Genomic DNA, 17712 nt, shown 5'->3' with positions numbered 1-17712 from the left:
CTCAGAGAAAGGGCCAGGAAGAAAATCCCGGGCCCAGCTGGAGACCCAGCCTGGTGGGCTGGCTTGCTCAGCCATGGCCACAGCGTGCTACACATCACCCTGATGAATCTCTGCAGCTCTGATTCCAGCCCCTGCCTGCCCCCTCACTATTTCAGCTGCGGCAGCAGTAGGGACCACCCCAATCCTGGGCCTCCACCCAGCATTTCCAGCAGCCAAGAAGAGCATCACACACCTAGGGTGTGGGGAACGTCATCAAGAGGGGAAAACACATCCTCAAAACATCCCCATAAAAGCACAAATCTGTGGATAAGGAGGAGGTCAGGAATGGAGAGTCAGGGAGGCCCGCCAGGGAGGATAGCCGATACCCAGTGAGGAGATGAAAGCACCCACGTCCTCTCCGAGGCTCTTGCTAATCGTCCAGAGATGACCTGTAGGTCAGCGGAAGCTTGCTGCCTCCTTCTCTCGGTGCCATGAGGCTCTGGACGCCTGTGCATCTCGTGGCTCTCAGGCAGAGGAACATTCCCCTGCCCTACGCAGAGGATGCACATTCTGTTTTTTAGACACATTTTCCAGCCCCGGCCTATGACAATGTGGTGTGATGGAAGTCGGGGGGGGGGGGGGTCGTCGCTGAGTCAGTCAACAAATACCCATTGAGCATCCTAATGATGGGGGATTGGTGTTGACGGGCGTGAAAGACAGAGTGTGGGGTGTAGGGTCTGGAGGCAATATTATCTTTGAATTGCATTTGGAGATGGTTATAAAGAGTGCATGCCAAAGAAATGCATGCATATGTTCTCCAAAAGCCATGTGCGCTGAAACTCACAGCAGCACTTTCATGGAGGCCCCAAAACTCAGCCCCAGTGACGCCCACATCGAAGTGAACACACCCCGGCTACTCGCAGCGACATGGATGAACCACTCAAACGTAACACTGGACCAAGGAAGCCAGGCAAAAACGACACCAGGATGATTCCGCTTACACAAAGTTCAAATTGTGATGAAACAAATCTCTGCCGAGAAAAGTCGACGGGCGCTGGGGGGCGGGGCGTCGAGTGACCTATTTCGTAAGCCAGGCGGTGGCTACAGAGGTCTCTATGACGGAATCCATTAAGCTCGGTACGCTTAGGGTTGGTCCACTTGGCCTGTATACTTGCAGGTCTCAATTTTAAAGGGAGGAGGGAATGTAAGGTCTTGAGGTTTCCCCAAGGTTTTCCGCAGAGAAGGGCTGCTGCGCCCGCGAGCCGGCAGGTGGGCAGGGAGGCGGGCGAAGAGCGCAGCTGCGGACTGAGATTGGCAGTGGGCGCACGGAAGCCGCGGAGCCAGGCGGCCACAACCTCGCCAGGTGCTGCGCCGCCTCCGCCTGCGCGTCCTGCGTTGCTTGGCAACCCGTCTCCTAGGCGACGTGAGACGCTGAACTCAATGGCCGAGGGTGCCGGGCGCTCCAAGACCCCAGGCCCCATGGCGCAGAAGCCCATGAGCAGGGCCGAGGCCGAGCGCATGAACCTCGTGGCCCAGGACGAGATCTGGTAACGCCCGGGAACCGGGAACCCAGTGGGCTGGGCCGTTCCCACCTGAAGTGTTCAACCTGGCCGCCTCAGTTTCCCCACCAAGTCCTGGAGGTGATCGACCTCTGGGCGCGAAGAGCGTGCCCTGGAGGGGGTCGGGGGGCCTTGCGGAAAGCGGGCAGTGTTAGGGACGAAAGAGCCTTTCTTTTTCTTTTCTTAGGCACACCACAAAGGCGTGAAAGAGTTTGCATCTGCCTTTACAACCCGCTGCAAAGCTTTGCTTGTTGAGATACGACTGATGTGTGCTTATTTTTAATATTTACCAAATGCTTAAAACATCTTAATGTTTGTTCAGTTCGAATGAGAGCACGTCACATTCTCGCTTGCTTGTCCTGGTTTTTGAACAAGAAGCTTTAATTTAAAGAATAGATCCGTTTTCTCAAAGATTTATGTTCAGCAGACATCTGTAATGGATGTTTTTATTTGGCATTCTATCCCATTGCTAAATAGTATCCCATCTCTTTGAAGTTTTAACGGGTATGGGAAGTTACTAATTTAGATGCAAGTAAGTAAATATTAGCAACAACAAACCATCATGGCTCACCTCTTAAACTTCAGTTATCCTATTGTCATCTCTATGACTTTTACCATTTCCTTGAAAACCCTGTAATAGTCACTTCATATTTTTCTTTAAATTAGCTTTGTTTCACTTAGTGAACTTATTTTTATAGGAAACTTTATATCACTCTTGAAAATGGAAAGCCAGTATTATTTGCAATAAATACATGCTATTATTATTTTTTAAATCTTTATTTTTATCCAAGTACCCACTATAGGAAATACTACCTAGCAGGGTATTAGCAGGGTCTGTTTGCTCTGCCTAGAATGCCCTTTTCTCTCTTCCCCCACCAAACAAACTCCTACTCATCCTTCAAGACCCAAATCAGATGGCCCCTCCTGTGTGAACAGAGCCAATTAAGCCCTTAGACTGTTCTGTCCCATGTCCAAACTTGAACACTTGAAACGTGGTTATTCCAAATTGGGATGAGCTGTAAATGTAAAATACTAGATTTCGAAAACTTCATGCCCCTAAAAAGTGATACCAAAATTAAGTTTACCTGTTTATTTTTACTTTTTTTAAAATGTGGCTCTAGAAAATTTTAAATTACATATATGGCTCATATTTTTGTCTCATGTTACAGCTCCCTTGGAAATAGACTCTGCTTTAGATGCTCAGTGTCCGGGGAAAGAATTTGGCCAGGGCCTCTGAAACTGTTGAGACATCAGAGGGGGCTTGGGGTGCAGATATTGATTCCAAAATAGGAAAAGAAACTTGAAAATCAAAATGAATAAATGTTTAATCAGATTTTTGCAAAATGCAACACACCCGCTCTTCAATTGCAATTCAGTTCAGCTCCTAGGTAGTTATGTATAAATTATATTCAATGTGGAGCAAAAGCAGGGCCAGGATTAGGGTGGGATGAGTGAGGCATCTGGAGTGCAATAGTTAAGGGGGGCACTCCATCTCAAGATCATGCAGGTGCTGGCTCTGTGCTTGCAGGAACCTGAGAGTGGGCACCTCCTTAAATTTTGCATCCCAGGGACTCACTCACTCTGGCCTGGTCCTTGCTCTGAAAACAAAGGAACCTTATATGTACCTCCATAATGATTTAACACTCCCCCATTACTATAGGTCCAGGGGCCCCCAAAACAAGGATTCCATTCCTAGATGACCCCTCGGGCAGAGTCAGCCCCAGTTCTGTCTGCTCCCCAATGTACCACCCAACCAGCATCTCTGGTTCTTAGACATGTGTCTTCCTTACATTAGTGGGAAGTCCCCAGCGACAGGGACTCCTGCTTCCTCCCTGACACGGAATCATCCTTCAGTCCAGATGCATTGAAGAATGTAAAATTCTCCCCATTGCACCTTAGGGTTTGCTACTTTAACCCTTTTCAAATGTCTGGCATTTAAGAGCTTTCTTTTTCAGGACGTACCGCCTGAAGGCTGAAAACGAGGCACGGCAAAACTGGGCAACGAACTGGGGATTTTTAACGACCCCCCTCGAGGAGGTAAATGTAAATTTGATGAGCTCAGAGGTTATAGAATCAATCATTTCCAAGAATAAATGGTTATGAAGTGTATAATTTGCAAGAATAAATTAAAGAGCATGTTGTAGGCGAAGACGGCTGACACCTGAATTTTCCTCCCATTCACAAATTTATTGAGTACTTACTATGTGCCAGGCACGTTCTACGTGCTTCATCCGAACCAGCTCATTGAACCCACACGACAACCCCTGTGCGGAGGGGCGTGCTCTTTGATGTCCATTTTCCAAATGAGGAATTTGAGCTCAAAGAAGTGCAAAGTCACACAGCTCAGAAAGAGAGGCACCAAGGGGAGATGCTGGTCTGGCTGATTCCAGGGCCACTCGGCCTTGGAATTCCCATCTGTAAAATGGGGTGACAGTCCTCACTGCCTCACTGAGTGACTGTGACGTTCAGATGGAAAGAGAGGAGAGGCCAAGTGAATATCGGCACGATTATTAGGAAAATACTCTTGGTATTTCCTACACCAGATAGGAAACAGAAACAAGGAAAAGGACCAGGCATAATTAATAGGGAGTGATGGGGACACCAGCAAAGAGACCACTGACCCCATCCAGAGGCAGCCACCATCAGCCCAGCTGAGGGCTACCAGGCAAGCAGACTGGCTGTATTTTCTGACTGTTCGAGAGAGTCCAGGGCTTCCCCGGTGGCGCAGTGGTTGAGAGTCCGCCTGCCGATGCAGGGGACACGGGTTCGTGCCCCGGTCCGGGAGGATCCCACATGCCGCGGAGTGGCTGGGCCCGTGAGCCATGGCCACTGAGCCTGCGCGTCCGGAGCCTGTGCTCCGCAACGGGAGAGGCCACAGCAGTGAGAGGCCCGCGTACCGCAAAAAAAATAAAATAAGAGTCCAGAAATCCAGACGCTTTAATGAAATCTCTGAGTCTAGAATAGTGGCTTGGATTTATAAGACGCCAACAGGCTCGCAGAATGCTTGTGTGAGCTTCACTGGGATTGCGGCCAGTGGTTTGCAACCTTCCACGTGATCTCCAGGACACAACATGAGGAAACCACATTTCTCTGGGGAGGCAGAATCGCACAAAGGCCACATAATTCAAAATGTCCATGATTCTAGGCAGCGTAAAGCCCCTTTGTAATTCACCCCGTCCCACTAGCGCTGAAATTATGCCATTCTTAATGAGTTTTTTTAATACTTAGAGAGTTACACAATTTGAAATTTTATGCCTAAAATGAGTCCTTATTAATATAATATGCATAAAAGAGTCTATATTAATATTCCTTATGTGTAATTAAATTGGGTTTTTGAAGGGTTCAAAGTTGCTTTAAAAATTAAAAGGGGGGATGGAAGCTCTCCTCACAGTTTACAGGTTGGTCCTGAACCTTGCTGCCATGTTTTAGTCTAAGTCCATAACCTGTGACGTGTTCTCAAATCACTCAGCAGGGCTGTAAACAGGCAGTCTGCAAGGGCCTGGGGCTGAGCTGGCCTGTTGGCCAGTCCCCACGCCACCTCTTTCTAACTGTGATCTGAGCACCACCTAACCTGTAAAGTGCCTTGTCCTGGGGGGGCAGTGAGGGGAAGCTTCCAAGGTCTCAGCCTGCGGGGCCCCATCCCTGGGGATTGTGTTTCAGCTGATCGAGCGTGAAGAAGAGCCTGCCACCCCAAAGCCCAAAATCGAGCTTCCCGAGCGCTTCCGCATCCGGCCAGTGACCCCAGTGGAGAAATACATCAAGGTTCGCAAAGTCCTTTTAAGTACTTGCTTTCCTAAGTAAGAAATCAACCCCACCGGAGACGGTGTTTCTCCTGTGTTGCTCCTGGTGGGCCCAGCCACCTGCACAGGTAAGAACACAGCGGCGCCCGGCCTGCGGGGAGGCAGGTTTCCAGCCCTTTCCAAGCGCACACATGCAAGACACAGCGGGTTACCGGTCCCTACATGGGCGGGACCTCAGAGGCCAGAGGAAGGAGTTGGGATTTGAGCCCGATTTGCAGTGGGAAGCAGGGCCACGGCGTGTTGAGAATTGCCTTTTTAAGAGATTGCTCTTGTTGCTGAGTGAGGGACCAGGCTGTCCAGAGGGGTGAAGACTTAGATGGTGTTCCCACCTGAGACCCATCAGCTGTGGATGTAGGGTAGATGTCTCTAGAAGTTGCTGAGCTCTGTATGTCCCTGGGTCTCCTCTCATGCATCTGTCACTTTAATCCTGGGTTCTGCTCTCTGCCCAGCTACGGAGAAGGCATTTCTGTGTCCTGATGGGGAGAGCGGATGAAAACTCAGGATGAAGGCGGCCAGGGGTGGGGGTGTTAGGCTCTGCATTTTCTTTTCCTGACACCCTCAGGGTCTGATGGGGTGGCCAGCTCGTTCGTAGTGGGTGCTCAGTGGGTACGATCTGTTAGCCGAATGAATGAATGAATGAATGAATGCATTCCACTGAGATGTTGAGAGGGTTCCCCCCGATTATACAACAATAGAGGCTCAGTGATTTTTCTAGAAATACAGCAAAATATAAATCATACATTAAAACATCTGTATGTACCCTGACCCATGGTTAACATTTTGGGGAGTTCCTTCCAGATGTTTTCTATGCCTCCATATACCACCAATAAATGCTAGCTCTTTTTTTTTTTTTTTTTTTTGCGGTACGTGGGCCTCTCACTGCCGTGGCCTCTCCCGTTGCGGAGCACAGGCTCCGGACGCGCAGGCTCAGCGGCCATGGCTCACGGGCCCAGCCGCTCCGCGGCATGTGGGATCTTCCCGGACCAGGGCACGAACCCGCGTCCCCTGCATCGGCAGGCAGACTCTCAACCACTGCGCCACCAGGGAAGCCCTAGCTCTTATTTTATTACTGTCCTTTAGTTGCTCCCCATACTGAGTGCTTTACATGGTTATCTTATGTCCACAACATCCCTGGAAAGTGGCTATAATGGCCATCAAACCCATTTGGTAGATGAGGAAACTGAAGCTGACAAAGGCTGAATAACTTTCCCAAGGTCAGGTGGGTCTGATTCCAGAGCCATACTCTTAAATGTTATTTTTTGACTGCTCCTTCAATAAACACACACACATACACACACATGCATATATATATATATATATATATATATATATATATATATATATATATATATATATTTAAAAATCAAACTCCACGGGCTGCTTTGTAATCTTTTTTCACTTAACAATATGCCCTATATATCTTTCCATGCAGTTAATTACAGCACTCCAAATCATATTACGTTACTGACTGCATTTTTCTCCATTGTACGGGTCGACCATGATTTGTATACCCTTCCCCGATCTCTGGACGTCTAGGTTGTACCCAGTTTGCAAGGAGCAGCCTTGTAGACACAGTGTTTTGCTCCCGGTCCGTAAGTTTATTGGGAGACGTGCCCAGAAATGCAGTGGTTGTTCAAATGAACCACACACGTGGGGAACCCGCTCTGCCCGCACAAACTCCAACTGGAACCCTTGGGCTGGCCAGCGACCGTGCAAGCGGGGCAGGTAGAGGCTCTGCTATTTCTCCACTGCTGGGTTTTAATTCTGCCACCTCCCTACCCCCGCCTCCACTCCGAGGTCCCCGAGGGACCCTGCTGTCTCTCCTGGCCACGAGCGGTCCCCGTAAGTGCCTTTCTCCTGGGGAAGCTGGGCCCCTCCTTCCGCCATCCTGACAAATGGCCCCTGTGCCTGTTCAGGCTGGGTGGCGGCTGTCACCAGAATCATCATCTTTTCAAAGGAGGTGCTCCCACCTAGAGAGCAGAACAGCATCCCCTTCTGGGGGGGAGAAGAGAGGAACTGTCCTGGGACCAGAACAAAACGGAACATGATTTCTCCCTGTGTGAGCCTCTGCTCAGGAGAAGGCCAGGTGTGGAAGCCACACCCCTGTCAGAGCCTGGGGGGTGGACGGGGGAAGGAGTGGAGGGTCAGTCTCACGATCCAGCAGAGAAAGGTACTTTGCTTGTTTCCCTCTGAGCTTCCTTCCTTGCCGAAGAAATGGCTCCCGTCTTCCTCCTTCCCATCCCCTCTTCAGGTGGATAGACCCCTTAAAAATACATTTATGGGGCTTCCCTGGTGGCGCGGTGGTTGGGGGTCCGCCTGCCGATGCAGGGGACACGGGTTCGTGCCCTGGTCCGGGAAGATCCCACATGCCATGGAGCGGCTGGGCCCGTGAGCCATGGCCGCTGAGCCTGCGCGTCCGGAGCCTGTGCTCCGCAGCGGGAGAGGCCACAGCAGTGAGAGGCCCGCGTACCGCAAAAAAAAAAAAAATACATTTATGGTTTAACAGGCATCCTATACCCCAAAGGGCAATGCCGTGAAAAGCCTCCTTCCATCCCCCGAGTCCTGAGAGCTGTTGCCCCCCGTCTCTGCACCCTTCCCCTGATGCAATATGTCTATCCAAGTGGATGTGGAGGGTTCTAGCCCTTTTTCCTTCGTACACAAATTATACCATATTTTACATCTTTTATGCATCTTTTTTTCTCTTAGCAGTTTGTCTTCAGAGTCGTTCCATCTGAGAATATAGAGAGCGACCTCATTCTTTTAAACTGCTGCGTAGTTTTCCACGGTGTGGAGGGGCTGTGGCTGAACGGGTCCCCGTGGATGGACACGTAGGCTGTGTCCAGGCATTGGCTATGACAAACAGGGCCTTGGTATGTGCGTGTGCAGGTATTAGGATGTCTTAGGATAAATGCCTAGGGATGGACTGTCAGGTCAAAGAGCGTTTGCATTTTCATTTTTCGTAGATGACGGTAAGATTGCCCTTCACAGAGAATTAACAACAGATTCTCCCATAAGCTCGTTCACGGTGGTGTTTTCATCTCTTCATCTGGTGGGTGAAGTGTGGCATCCCAGGGTGGGTTCTGACTGCATTTCTCTTACCAGTTGGAGATAGACTTGAAGGCTGGTCCCGTGTGTTCCCGAGGTCCCAGCATCGTGGAGAACTGGCTCGCTGGAGGAAATTCTGGCCTCGTTGGCGTATGTTCATGGCCCTCCCTGCATGGGGGCTCTCAAGAGATTCATTTTAATACCTCAGCAAGAATATATGTTAAGGGGCTTCATCCACCAGGACCATCCCCTCCGGCCACCGCCTCACTCAAAGATCCTCTGAGCCAAGCGTGAACTCGTAACCCCAAGCATACTAAACCTCTTCCTCTCGGTTCTTCTGCTGGAACAAATATTCCTCACTGCTGGCTTGGTTCAAATCCCCCCGTAAGAGCAGAACAGAAGATTATTCCAAATGGAAGGGAGAAACCTGCATAAACATTTAGCCTCATTTTCCAAAAATTTTCCAAATTTCAAGGAATTGACAAACAAAATTGTGGGGTTTTTTTCATTTCAGATAGAATCCCATTTCCCTTCTGGTTTTTAATTAAATTCAATTGTTTTTCATTCCTGTGGCATCTATGGTTTGGGTGTGTGTGTGCGTGTACACACACGTATCGTAAAACCTTCTAATCAAACCTATAACCGCCAGGATACCATCTGACAATGTTGCCACGTATTTTATAAAGGGCACTGTGAACTGTAGTATTTATTTCTGCACCTTACTTTTTTCTCTTTTTCGCTCTTCTACCAAATAAAAATTATTTCCTTGGGTCGTGAATTAAATGTGTTAAGCATTACGAGATAAAGAGACATGTTTGGTGATCGTTACTTTCAGGGAAAATGTGATCTCCGAGGCCAGCTGATCGGAGCGCGCTTACGTTCAGCGCACCTTACTTAGGGACCCTGGCTCTTCTTTCTGTCTTTTCTTTCTAATTTTTTCTTCCAGTTTTATTAAGCTATAATTGACATACAGTACTAAGTAAGTATAAGTTGTGCAGCATCATGAGTTGACTTACGTACACCATGAGACGATTATCGCAATAAGTTTAGCGAATGTCCATCTTCTCATATAGATACCAAATTTAAGAAATAGAAACAAAATTATTTTCTCCTTGTGATGAGAATTCTTAACATTCACTCTCTTAACAGCTTCCATATATAACGTAGAGCAGTGCTCCTAATATTTATCCTGTTGTACGTTACATCCCTGGCACTTGTTTGTCTTATAACTGGAAGTCTGTTCCTTTTGACCACCTTCATCCAATTCCCCCTCCCCCACCCCCACCTCTGGTAACCGCAAATCTGACCTCTTTTTCTACGAGTTTCTTTGTTTTTGAAGTCCAATTGACCCACAACACTATGTTCGTCCTTATTATACAACACAGTGATTCAATATTTCTAAACATTTCAAAATGATCACCGTAAGTCTCGTTACGATCTGTCACCATACAAAGATATTGCATAATTACTGACTATGTTCCCCACACTGTACATTTCATCCCTGTGACTCATTTATTTTGCATCTGCAAGTTTGTCCCTTTTACTCTCCCTCACCCATTCCTCTCCTCCTCCACCACCCCTTTGGCAACCATCTGTTTGTTCTCTGTTTCTATGACTCTGTTTCTGTTTATTTTTGTCCATTTGTTTTGTTTTTTTAGACTCCACATGTAAGTAAAATCATGCAGTATTTGTCTTTCTCTGTCTGACTTATTTCACTTTTAAGTGCCCATCTATGTTGTCACAAATGGGAAGATTTCATTAATTTTTATGGCTGAATAATATTCCATTGTGTATATAGACCACATCTTTATCCAGTCATCTGTTGATGGGCACTTCGGTTGCTTCCTTATCTTGGCTATTGTAAATACTGGTTCAATGAACATAGAGCTGCATGTATCTTTTCAAATTAGTGTTTTCATTTACTTTAGGTAAGTACCCAGGGGTGGAATTCCTGGATAGTATGATAGTTCTATTTTTAATTTTTTGACAAACCTCCATACTGTTCTCCATAGTGGCTGCACCAATTTCCATTCCCACCAACAGCGCAGGAGGGTTCCCTCGTCTCCACATCCTTGCCAGCACTTGTCATTTGTTGTCTTTTTGATGATGGTGACTCTGACAGGTGTGATGATTAGTGACAGTGAGCATCTTTTAATGTGACTGTTAACTACTTGTACATCTTCTTTGGAAAAATGTTTATTCAGGTCCTCTGCCCATTTTTTAATCAGGTTGTTTGTTTTTTTGATGCCGGGTTGTATGAGTTCTTTGCATATCTTGGATATTAACCCTTTATCACATACGTTTGCAAATATCTTCCCCCATTCGGTAGGTGGCCTTTTTGTTCTGTTGACAGTTTCCTTCTCTGTGCAGAAGGTGCCTTTGAGTTTGACGTAGTCCCATTTGTTTATTTTTCCCTTGCCTGAGGAGACATATCCAAACAAATATTGCTAAGACCAATGTCAAAGAGTGTGCTGCCTATGTTTTCTTCTAGAAGTTTTATGGTGTCAGGTCTTACCTTTAAGTCTTTAATCCATTTGAGTTTAGTTTTGTGCATGGTGTGAGAAGTAGACCAGTTCGCTTCTTTTGCACGTTGCTGTCCCGTTTTCCCAGCACCATTTATCAAGGAGGCTGCCTTTTCCCCACTGTATATTCTGCCTCCTTTGTCATGGATTAAGTACCCATAGAAGTGCGGGTCCATTTCTGGGCTCTCCGTTCTGTTCCATTGACCCATGTGTCTATTTGGGGGCCAGTACCGTGGTTCTTTCTGTCTTTTCCACACCAGGCGTACCGATCCTGATGCCTCCGTGGACACGCCTCATGTTGCTGTGGCCCAAGGCGACTCAACCCCCTGCCTTTCTATTCCAGGTGCTCCCATCCCCCCCAGTCCCAAAGACGACCCAGGGCTTCATCGGCTGGAGATCCGGGGTTCCGGGCCTGAACAAGTGTCTGGAGTACGATCATGAGATCAGAAGCTGCAAAGGGGCGTATGCCAAGGAGCTAAACTGGCCGAAGCAAGGTGTCCACTGAGTCCAGACAGAGACCCCGGCCCCTGGGGCAAGGAAGGGTGGACCGCCAGATGCCGGTGCCCATGCCCAGGAAAGGAAGAGCTCCCCGGCCTCCCCACCAAGGACAGGGTTCCCCTCCACATCTGCTCATGGGATATTGTTGCAAAGAACACAAAACAGCCCTTAGACGTTTTCAATTCATCAATGCCTCCCTTCCGGAACATTCTTGTAGCATATTCATTCTTGGCTAATGCAATGAATAAAGCAAACTAGACCCTCTGATTTTTTTTAATACCATGGGAATTTCTAGGTATAGCTTTTAAAAACACGATGTGATTCCATTTTTAAATATTTGTCTAAACCCTTTAATGTCACCTTCAATCCCCCTTCTCAGCATCCTTGTTGTAATGAGGTTGTTGGCCAGGTGTTTCTGTACCCAAATCCCCCTGGGCCTGCTTTTCAGGAGGAATAAAGCGCTTTGAGCGTCCCTCGACACTCCTTCCCCAGGATATCTGCAATACGTCAACAGCTTTAAAGCAAAGACGGGCACAAGATGCGCCGTTGAGTGTGGATTTCCTGGAGAGGATGGGTTTCCCAAGCGCTCCGTAGAAAACCTTCTCCGATTACCTGGTCCACCCCGCCCCCGACCCCCATCACCACGCAGACAGCAGCCGAGCTGCTGCCGAGATGACCAACGAGGCCATCGTCCGTTCCCCCGGGGACGTTTGACATTAACCCCTTGGTCAACATTTGATTTCCGGTCCCTGCCTGTCCCTGAGGCTTTGCTTCACCTCCTACAGATGGGGCTGGGGGTGGAGAGTGCGCTGTCCAGTTGGTGAAAGAGGGCAGCAAGGAGGAGCCAGCAGGTCCTGAGGCCCCGCCCACCAGACCCCAGGGAGTAGGCAAGCAGAGAGTTTGTAGGTGGCCTGTGAAGGCGGGTCGGTGTTTCGATTCTGAGCAGCAGAGGGTGGTGCTTCCTTCACACCTGGGGTGGGCAGAGGTGGGGGGCCGCCATGTCAGTCACCTGCCGTCCGCGGAGTCACGTTCCTTCCTCCCTCTGGTTGGTCCAGTGTCACTGTTCACGGGATGGGCTCCTCCCTGGGTTTGCTTGAGTGAGGGGGCTGGAGGCGCTTGTATCTCATGGAATCCACCTACAAGCCCCACCCATCCACACCTTTCCTGCTCACCTTCCTGTCCAGGTGTGGGTGGGAGCGCTTTACCAATGCAAGAACCCCTCATCTAGACCCTTTCCCCGAGCCTGGACACTGGCCTCCTCTAGCACACTTCTACAGGGGCTCCATGACTTTGGGGGCACCAAATGCTGGGGGACAGAATTCCTACTGAGTCTCAGCCATCCCCTGCAAGCTCTGGGCTCAGTGTCCAAATGCCAGAGGGCCCTGGCTGAAGAGCTCCTCTTGTTCAGGGATGTGGTTCTCTACAAAGCCTGCAGGCTGTGCTTTGAGTGACTGGGCTTCTCACGGGGGAGGGGGGGGGGTGCTGACTGCCGACAGCTCCAGAGCGAGCCAGTCGGGCACTGAGAACACAGCCACAGGGCAAAGCCTCCTCCCAGATACCTCGTTGGTTCTCTGCCCCACACGGCCCTCCTCCAGCCCAGAGCTGGAAACTCAGGTTCTCACGGGCGCCCAGCCTGGAAGAGCAAGAACATGAGAGAAACAGCCCTTCAAGAAGCCTCGTCATTCCCTCTGAGTGCGGTGCCCACACGCATCGCCTGCCACGTGGGTCACGTGGGCCACGGCCACCAGGAAATCCCACTGTCATCATGCTCACACCCCACCTGCCACCCACAGACCACACATTTAAAGGAGAAATGTCGTAGCTCTTTAGGTCCTGAGAAAAAATAGGACAAAGTATCATGGGCTAAACTGTGTCCCCCCCTAAAAAGATCTGTCAAAGTCCTAACGTCCAGCACCTGTGAATGTGGTCTGATTTACAAATAGGGTGATTGCAGAGGGAATGAGTTAAGATGAGCTCATACTGGAGTGGGGGTGTGGGGTTAATCCAATGTGACTGGTGTCCTTGCAAGAAGAGAAGAGACACGGGGAGGAGACGGCCACGTGAAGACACAGGGGAGAAGCCACGTGACCACAGAGGCAGAAATTGGAGTGATGTATCTACAAGCCAAGGGATGCCAAGAACTGCCGGAAAACCACCAGGAGCCAGGAAGAGGCAAGGAAGGATTCTACCCTACAGGTTGCAGAGGGAGCACGGCCCTGCCGACACCTCGATCTCAGACTGCCACCCCCAGAACTGTGAGAGAACCAGCTTCTGTTACTTAAGCTGCCCGGTCTGTGGTCCTTGGTTATGGCGCCGCAGGAGAAGAGCAGAGGATTGAATACATTCTGCTGCCTCCCTCTCCCCCCGCTCAGAAAATACCCTCCTCTGAGCACGTGTCCTTCATTGGTCTTGACTCAGGCTGTGCCTGCATGAGACAAGCTCACGTGGCTCCTTCAACTCCAAAGATGTTTCCAATCACCCAGATGTTTAGCCTGATATAGACTAAACAACAGGATGCTGGCCAGACTCGTCCCACTTAAATCCTAATGTTTTGGCATCTCGGTCATCGCTGCAGGCGAGGCATCTACCCTTGAAGGAACCCACGTCCCTTGTTGGGATCAGATGCCGCCCCTGTGGTGGAGCAGAGCAGCCAGAATCTTCTGTCTTCAAGCTTTGCCTCGACCCCGCCAGGGTTGAATTTCTGTCTGCTAGGCATGAGGCAGCACACACCTTGGCCTGGGACGCAATTGCAACGTCAGGTGCTGATTTTTGTTCTAATTCTGATCATAAAATGAATCTGTGAATCATCTTCCACAACAGTGTGGCAACACAAAAGTCTAGCAAGAAAGATGGGCTCCCTTGACGGTCTGGACCCCAAGCCTGGACAGGAGTTCAGCATGCCCAGTTTGACTCTCCTGAAACTTGCTGGTGGGTTGACTTTAATTCTGATTTTAACTGGCTGGTCTGTGTTGATCAGCAGCCTGGATGTAGGTCAGTGCTGTCACGGGAAATGACCCAGAGCAGCAGAGCAGGCCACACTGCAGTACCAACAGCTGAAACTTCAGAAAGGCTAGAAGTCCGGGTTGTAAAGGTGTTCAGGGCTGTCCCGGCCCTGGTACCCACCGCAGACCAGTGGAGGAAATGGGTACATCCGTACTTAGATCAACTTCACTTCAGGTCCTTGGGAGAATACAAATTCAAGAGACCCAGATCAACCCTGTGCACTGTTGGTGGGAATGTAAGTTGATGCAACCTGTATAGAAAACAGTAATGGAGGTTCCTCCAAAAGTTTGAAATAGAACTATCATAGGATCCAGCAGTTCCACGTCTGGATATTTATCTGAAGGAAATGAAATCTCTGTCTCGAAGAGATATCTGCACCCCCATGTTCATTGTAGCATTTCGTACAGTATCCAAGAGATGGAAACCACCTAAGTGCCCATTGATGGATGAGTGGATAAAGAAAATGTGGTATATTTGTATACAGTTAAATATCATTCAGCCATAAAAAGGAAGGAAGTCCTGCCGGCGCAGTGACACGGATAGAGAGTGAGGACGTGATGCTAAGTGAAATGAGTCAGAGAGAGAAAGACAAATACTATGATTTCACTTATATGTGGAATCTAAAAAAAAAAAATCTCATAGAAACAGAACAAATCGACGGTTGTCAGAGGTGTGGGTGGGGAAAATGGGTAAAGGGATTCAAAAGGTACAAACTTCCAGTGATAAGATAAATGAATTCTGGGGATGTAATGTACAGCATGGTGACTATAAAGTCAAAGATTTCTTTAAAAAGAGAGAGAGAGGGAGTCAGATCAAAGTCTGAAGACACACAAATCCTTTAGACAGTGAGAACACAAATACAGTTAAACTTCTAGGAAACTATCTAATGCTTTTTGCCACCCCTTAATTTAGATGACACTTACTCCAAGTTTATGCTCATGTGTTTAATGCCCCATAAAACTACTTCTACTTAAAACATTGAAGCATAGATTCTTTTTTACCCTTTTGCTCTGGTCAACACACAGATGGTTTTATAAACTAACCAGCATCTCAGAAACCTCAGTTGGTGGGATTTTTTTCTGCCTCTGATAATTTATTCACTAACCATGTATGTGTTTTATTTAAAAAAATTAAAATGAGACAGCATTTCTGCAGGTCTCCAATTACACTGCCAGGAGCCTCCCCATCACACCAATCCCCCTGGACTCAGATGACCTAAGTTATTTGGGCTGCACTTGTGGGCTCATAATAGAGCACAAATGTCCCGTCAAAGGTCACCGCTGAGAATGGGAGTGGACGGCACTGGAGGATTCCATCACCCTGGACCGTCTCAAACTTGACATTTAATCTATGGAAATCAACCTCTTTGTGGGTGTCCAAATGGGCTCATAAATGTCACCACACACTGTAAAATGCCACAACATTTCCAAGGTCGAGACGAGGCTGGTGAACCTGGGTTCACGATGCTGAAATACATCACAGCAATGAACGTCCAAACGGGCCTCGGTCTAAATGAGTGACCTCGGAAATGAAGCAAAACGTAATCCGGGGCTTCCCTGGTGGCGCAGTGGTTGAGAGTCCGCCTGCCGATGCAGGGGACGTGGGTTCGTGCCCCGGTCCGGGAAGATCCCACATGCCGCGGAGCGGCTGGGCCCGTGAGCCATGGCCGCTGAGCCTGCGCGTCCGGAGCACAGCTCAGTCTAAGGCAAAGTAGAAACTCCGGTGCTTGAATTTCAAGCAAATGACACGACCGAATGCAATAAAACTAGCGGAGAACACAACTCTTGCTCTTACATGTTCAAACACACCCAGGTACCCACCCAGTGGACCCTGGACTGAGGGAACCCCCTGTCCAACATCTCAGGAGGCCTAAATCCAACAGCACACAAGGAACTGACTCCTGCTGGTGGTCATGTGAACAAGCCCGGAAGCCGGTCCTTCCCAGCAGAGCCTTGCGATGGTCCCAGCCTGGGAGAGACCCCGACCCAGAGGACCCAGCTAGGCTGCACCTGGGCTCCTGACCCACAGAAGCTGGGAGATCACAAGTGCTGTTTTAAGCCACTAAGTTTGGGGTTAATTTGTTATGCAGAAGCAGATAACAAATACAGGCTATAATAGCAGATAAATAGCAAACCCACCCGACCACCCCATTTTCAGGAGAGCCTAGAGGATTTCCCAGAGGCTCCGCAGAGCGCCGGGACTCGGGGCCATTCCCTCTAGGCACACTGACATCGCCAGTGTGCCGGAAGGAGCAGAGCCCTTTTGCAAGGAAATACCGTGAACTATCCTTCCGGAAGCTCTTCCTTAAAATCGCAGAAGCTGGATCAACATTCCAGGTGACGCTTGTCATTTTAAGTTTTGGGGGCAAAGCCAGAAAAACAATTCACAATCCCTCTAGCTCCAACGACGATGTAAAAACAGTCCTCACGGGTCCACCAAGCGCCAGGTAGAGCTGCCCTTGCATCAGGGGGCTGGCTGAGGAGCCTGGCTCAGGAGTCAGCTGACCTGCACTCCAAGCCGGCCACTCCCCTTTCAGACCCTGTGACCTTGGGCAGGTGGGTGGACCACTCAGACCCCTGCCCTCTCAGCTGCGAGATGAGGGCACGGATTCAGTCTCACGGTGGCGGCGGGGGGCGGGGGGGGGCGGTGAGTACGGATTAACGGGGATTAGGGTGGAAAGGGGTTGGCAGAGGAGAGAGAGGAGGAAAACGTTTGTTCCATCCCTGGCGGCAAAAGTATAGACGTTTCAGAAACAGGGTGAAGATAAAGTATTTAAGACGTCTGGCCTGGCCAAGGGACTCGGCCAAGGGAGCTTGCTGCTACTTTTATGGCTGTGGTTGGTAATGAAAACAATTCTACTTCCATAAAGTGAGACCGTCCTCAGGCTTTTCAATTAAGTGTACGGCATTTACTCAGCACCTACCGCGTTTCAGAGCCGCCGTTGCCAGGGCTCTAGAGAAAGCTGGGCGCTCCTTCAAAAACCCACAAATCAATTAAACTCTCCCCCATCCCCCCATGGGGGGAAAAAATCTTTAATATCTTTCTGGAGCCATTCGTTCAAACTTTAAAAATGGAGCCCACGGGATTTCCCTGGTGGTCCAGTGGTTAAGAATCTGCCTTCCAATGCAGGGGACGTGGGTTCGATCCCTGGTCAGGGAACTAAGATCCCACATGCTGTGGGGCAACTAAGCTCCCGCGCCACAACTACTGAGCCCGCGTGCTCTGGAGCCTGCGTGCCACAACTAGAGAAGCCTGCATGCCACAACAAAGGGCCCACACACCACAACGAAAGATCCCAGATGCTGC

The 17712-nt window shown here is 49.2% G+C and overlaps 1 protein-coding gene across 1 annotated transcript; it reads left to right on the top strand.

Moving 5' to 3' along the window:
• The first annotated feature begins 1410 nt into the window (after positions 1-1410).
• On the top strand, positions 1411-11562 carry CIMIP1 (ciliary microtubule inner protein 1). Its single transcript, XM_060032640.1, has 4 exons — positions 1411-1526; positions 3494-3575; positions 5199-5300; positions 11249-11562. The coding sequence occupies exons 1-4, from the start codon at positions 1420-1422 to the stop codon at positions 11408-11410; spliced, it is 453 nt and encodes a 150-aa protein (XP_059888623.1). The 5' UTR covers positions 1411-1419; the 3' UTR covers positions 11411-11562.
• Positions 11563-17712: the final 6150 nt, after the last annotated feature.

This window comes from Delphinus delphis, chromosome 15 (genome assembly GCF_949987515.2).
Source record: "Delphinus delphis chromosome 15, mDelDel1.2, whole genome shotgun sequence".
In the NCBI taxonomy this organism is placed as follows: Eukaryota; Metazoa; Chordata; class Mammalia; order Artiodactyla; family Delphinidae; genus Delphinus; species Delphinus delphis.
This window is presented reverse-complemented; position numbering and strand designations above follow the sequence as displayed.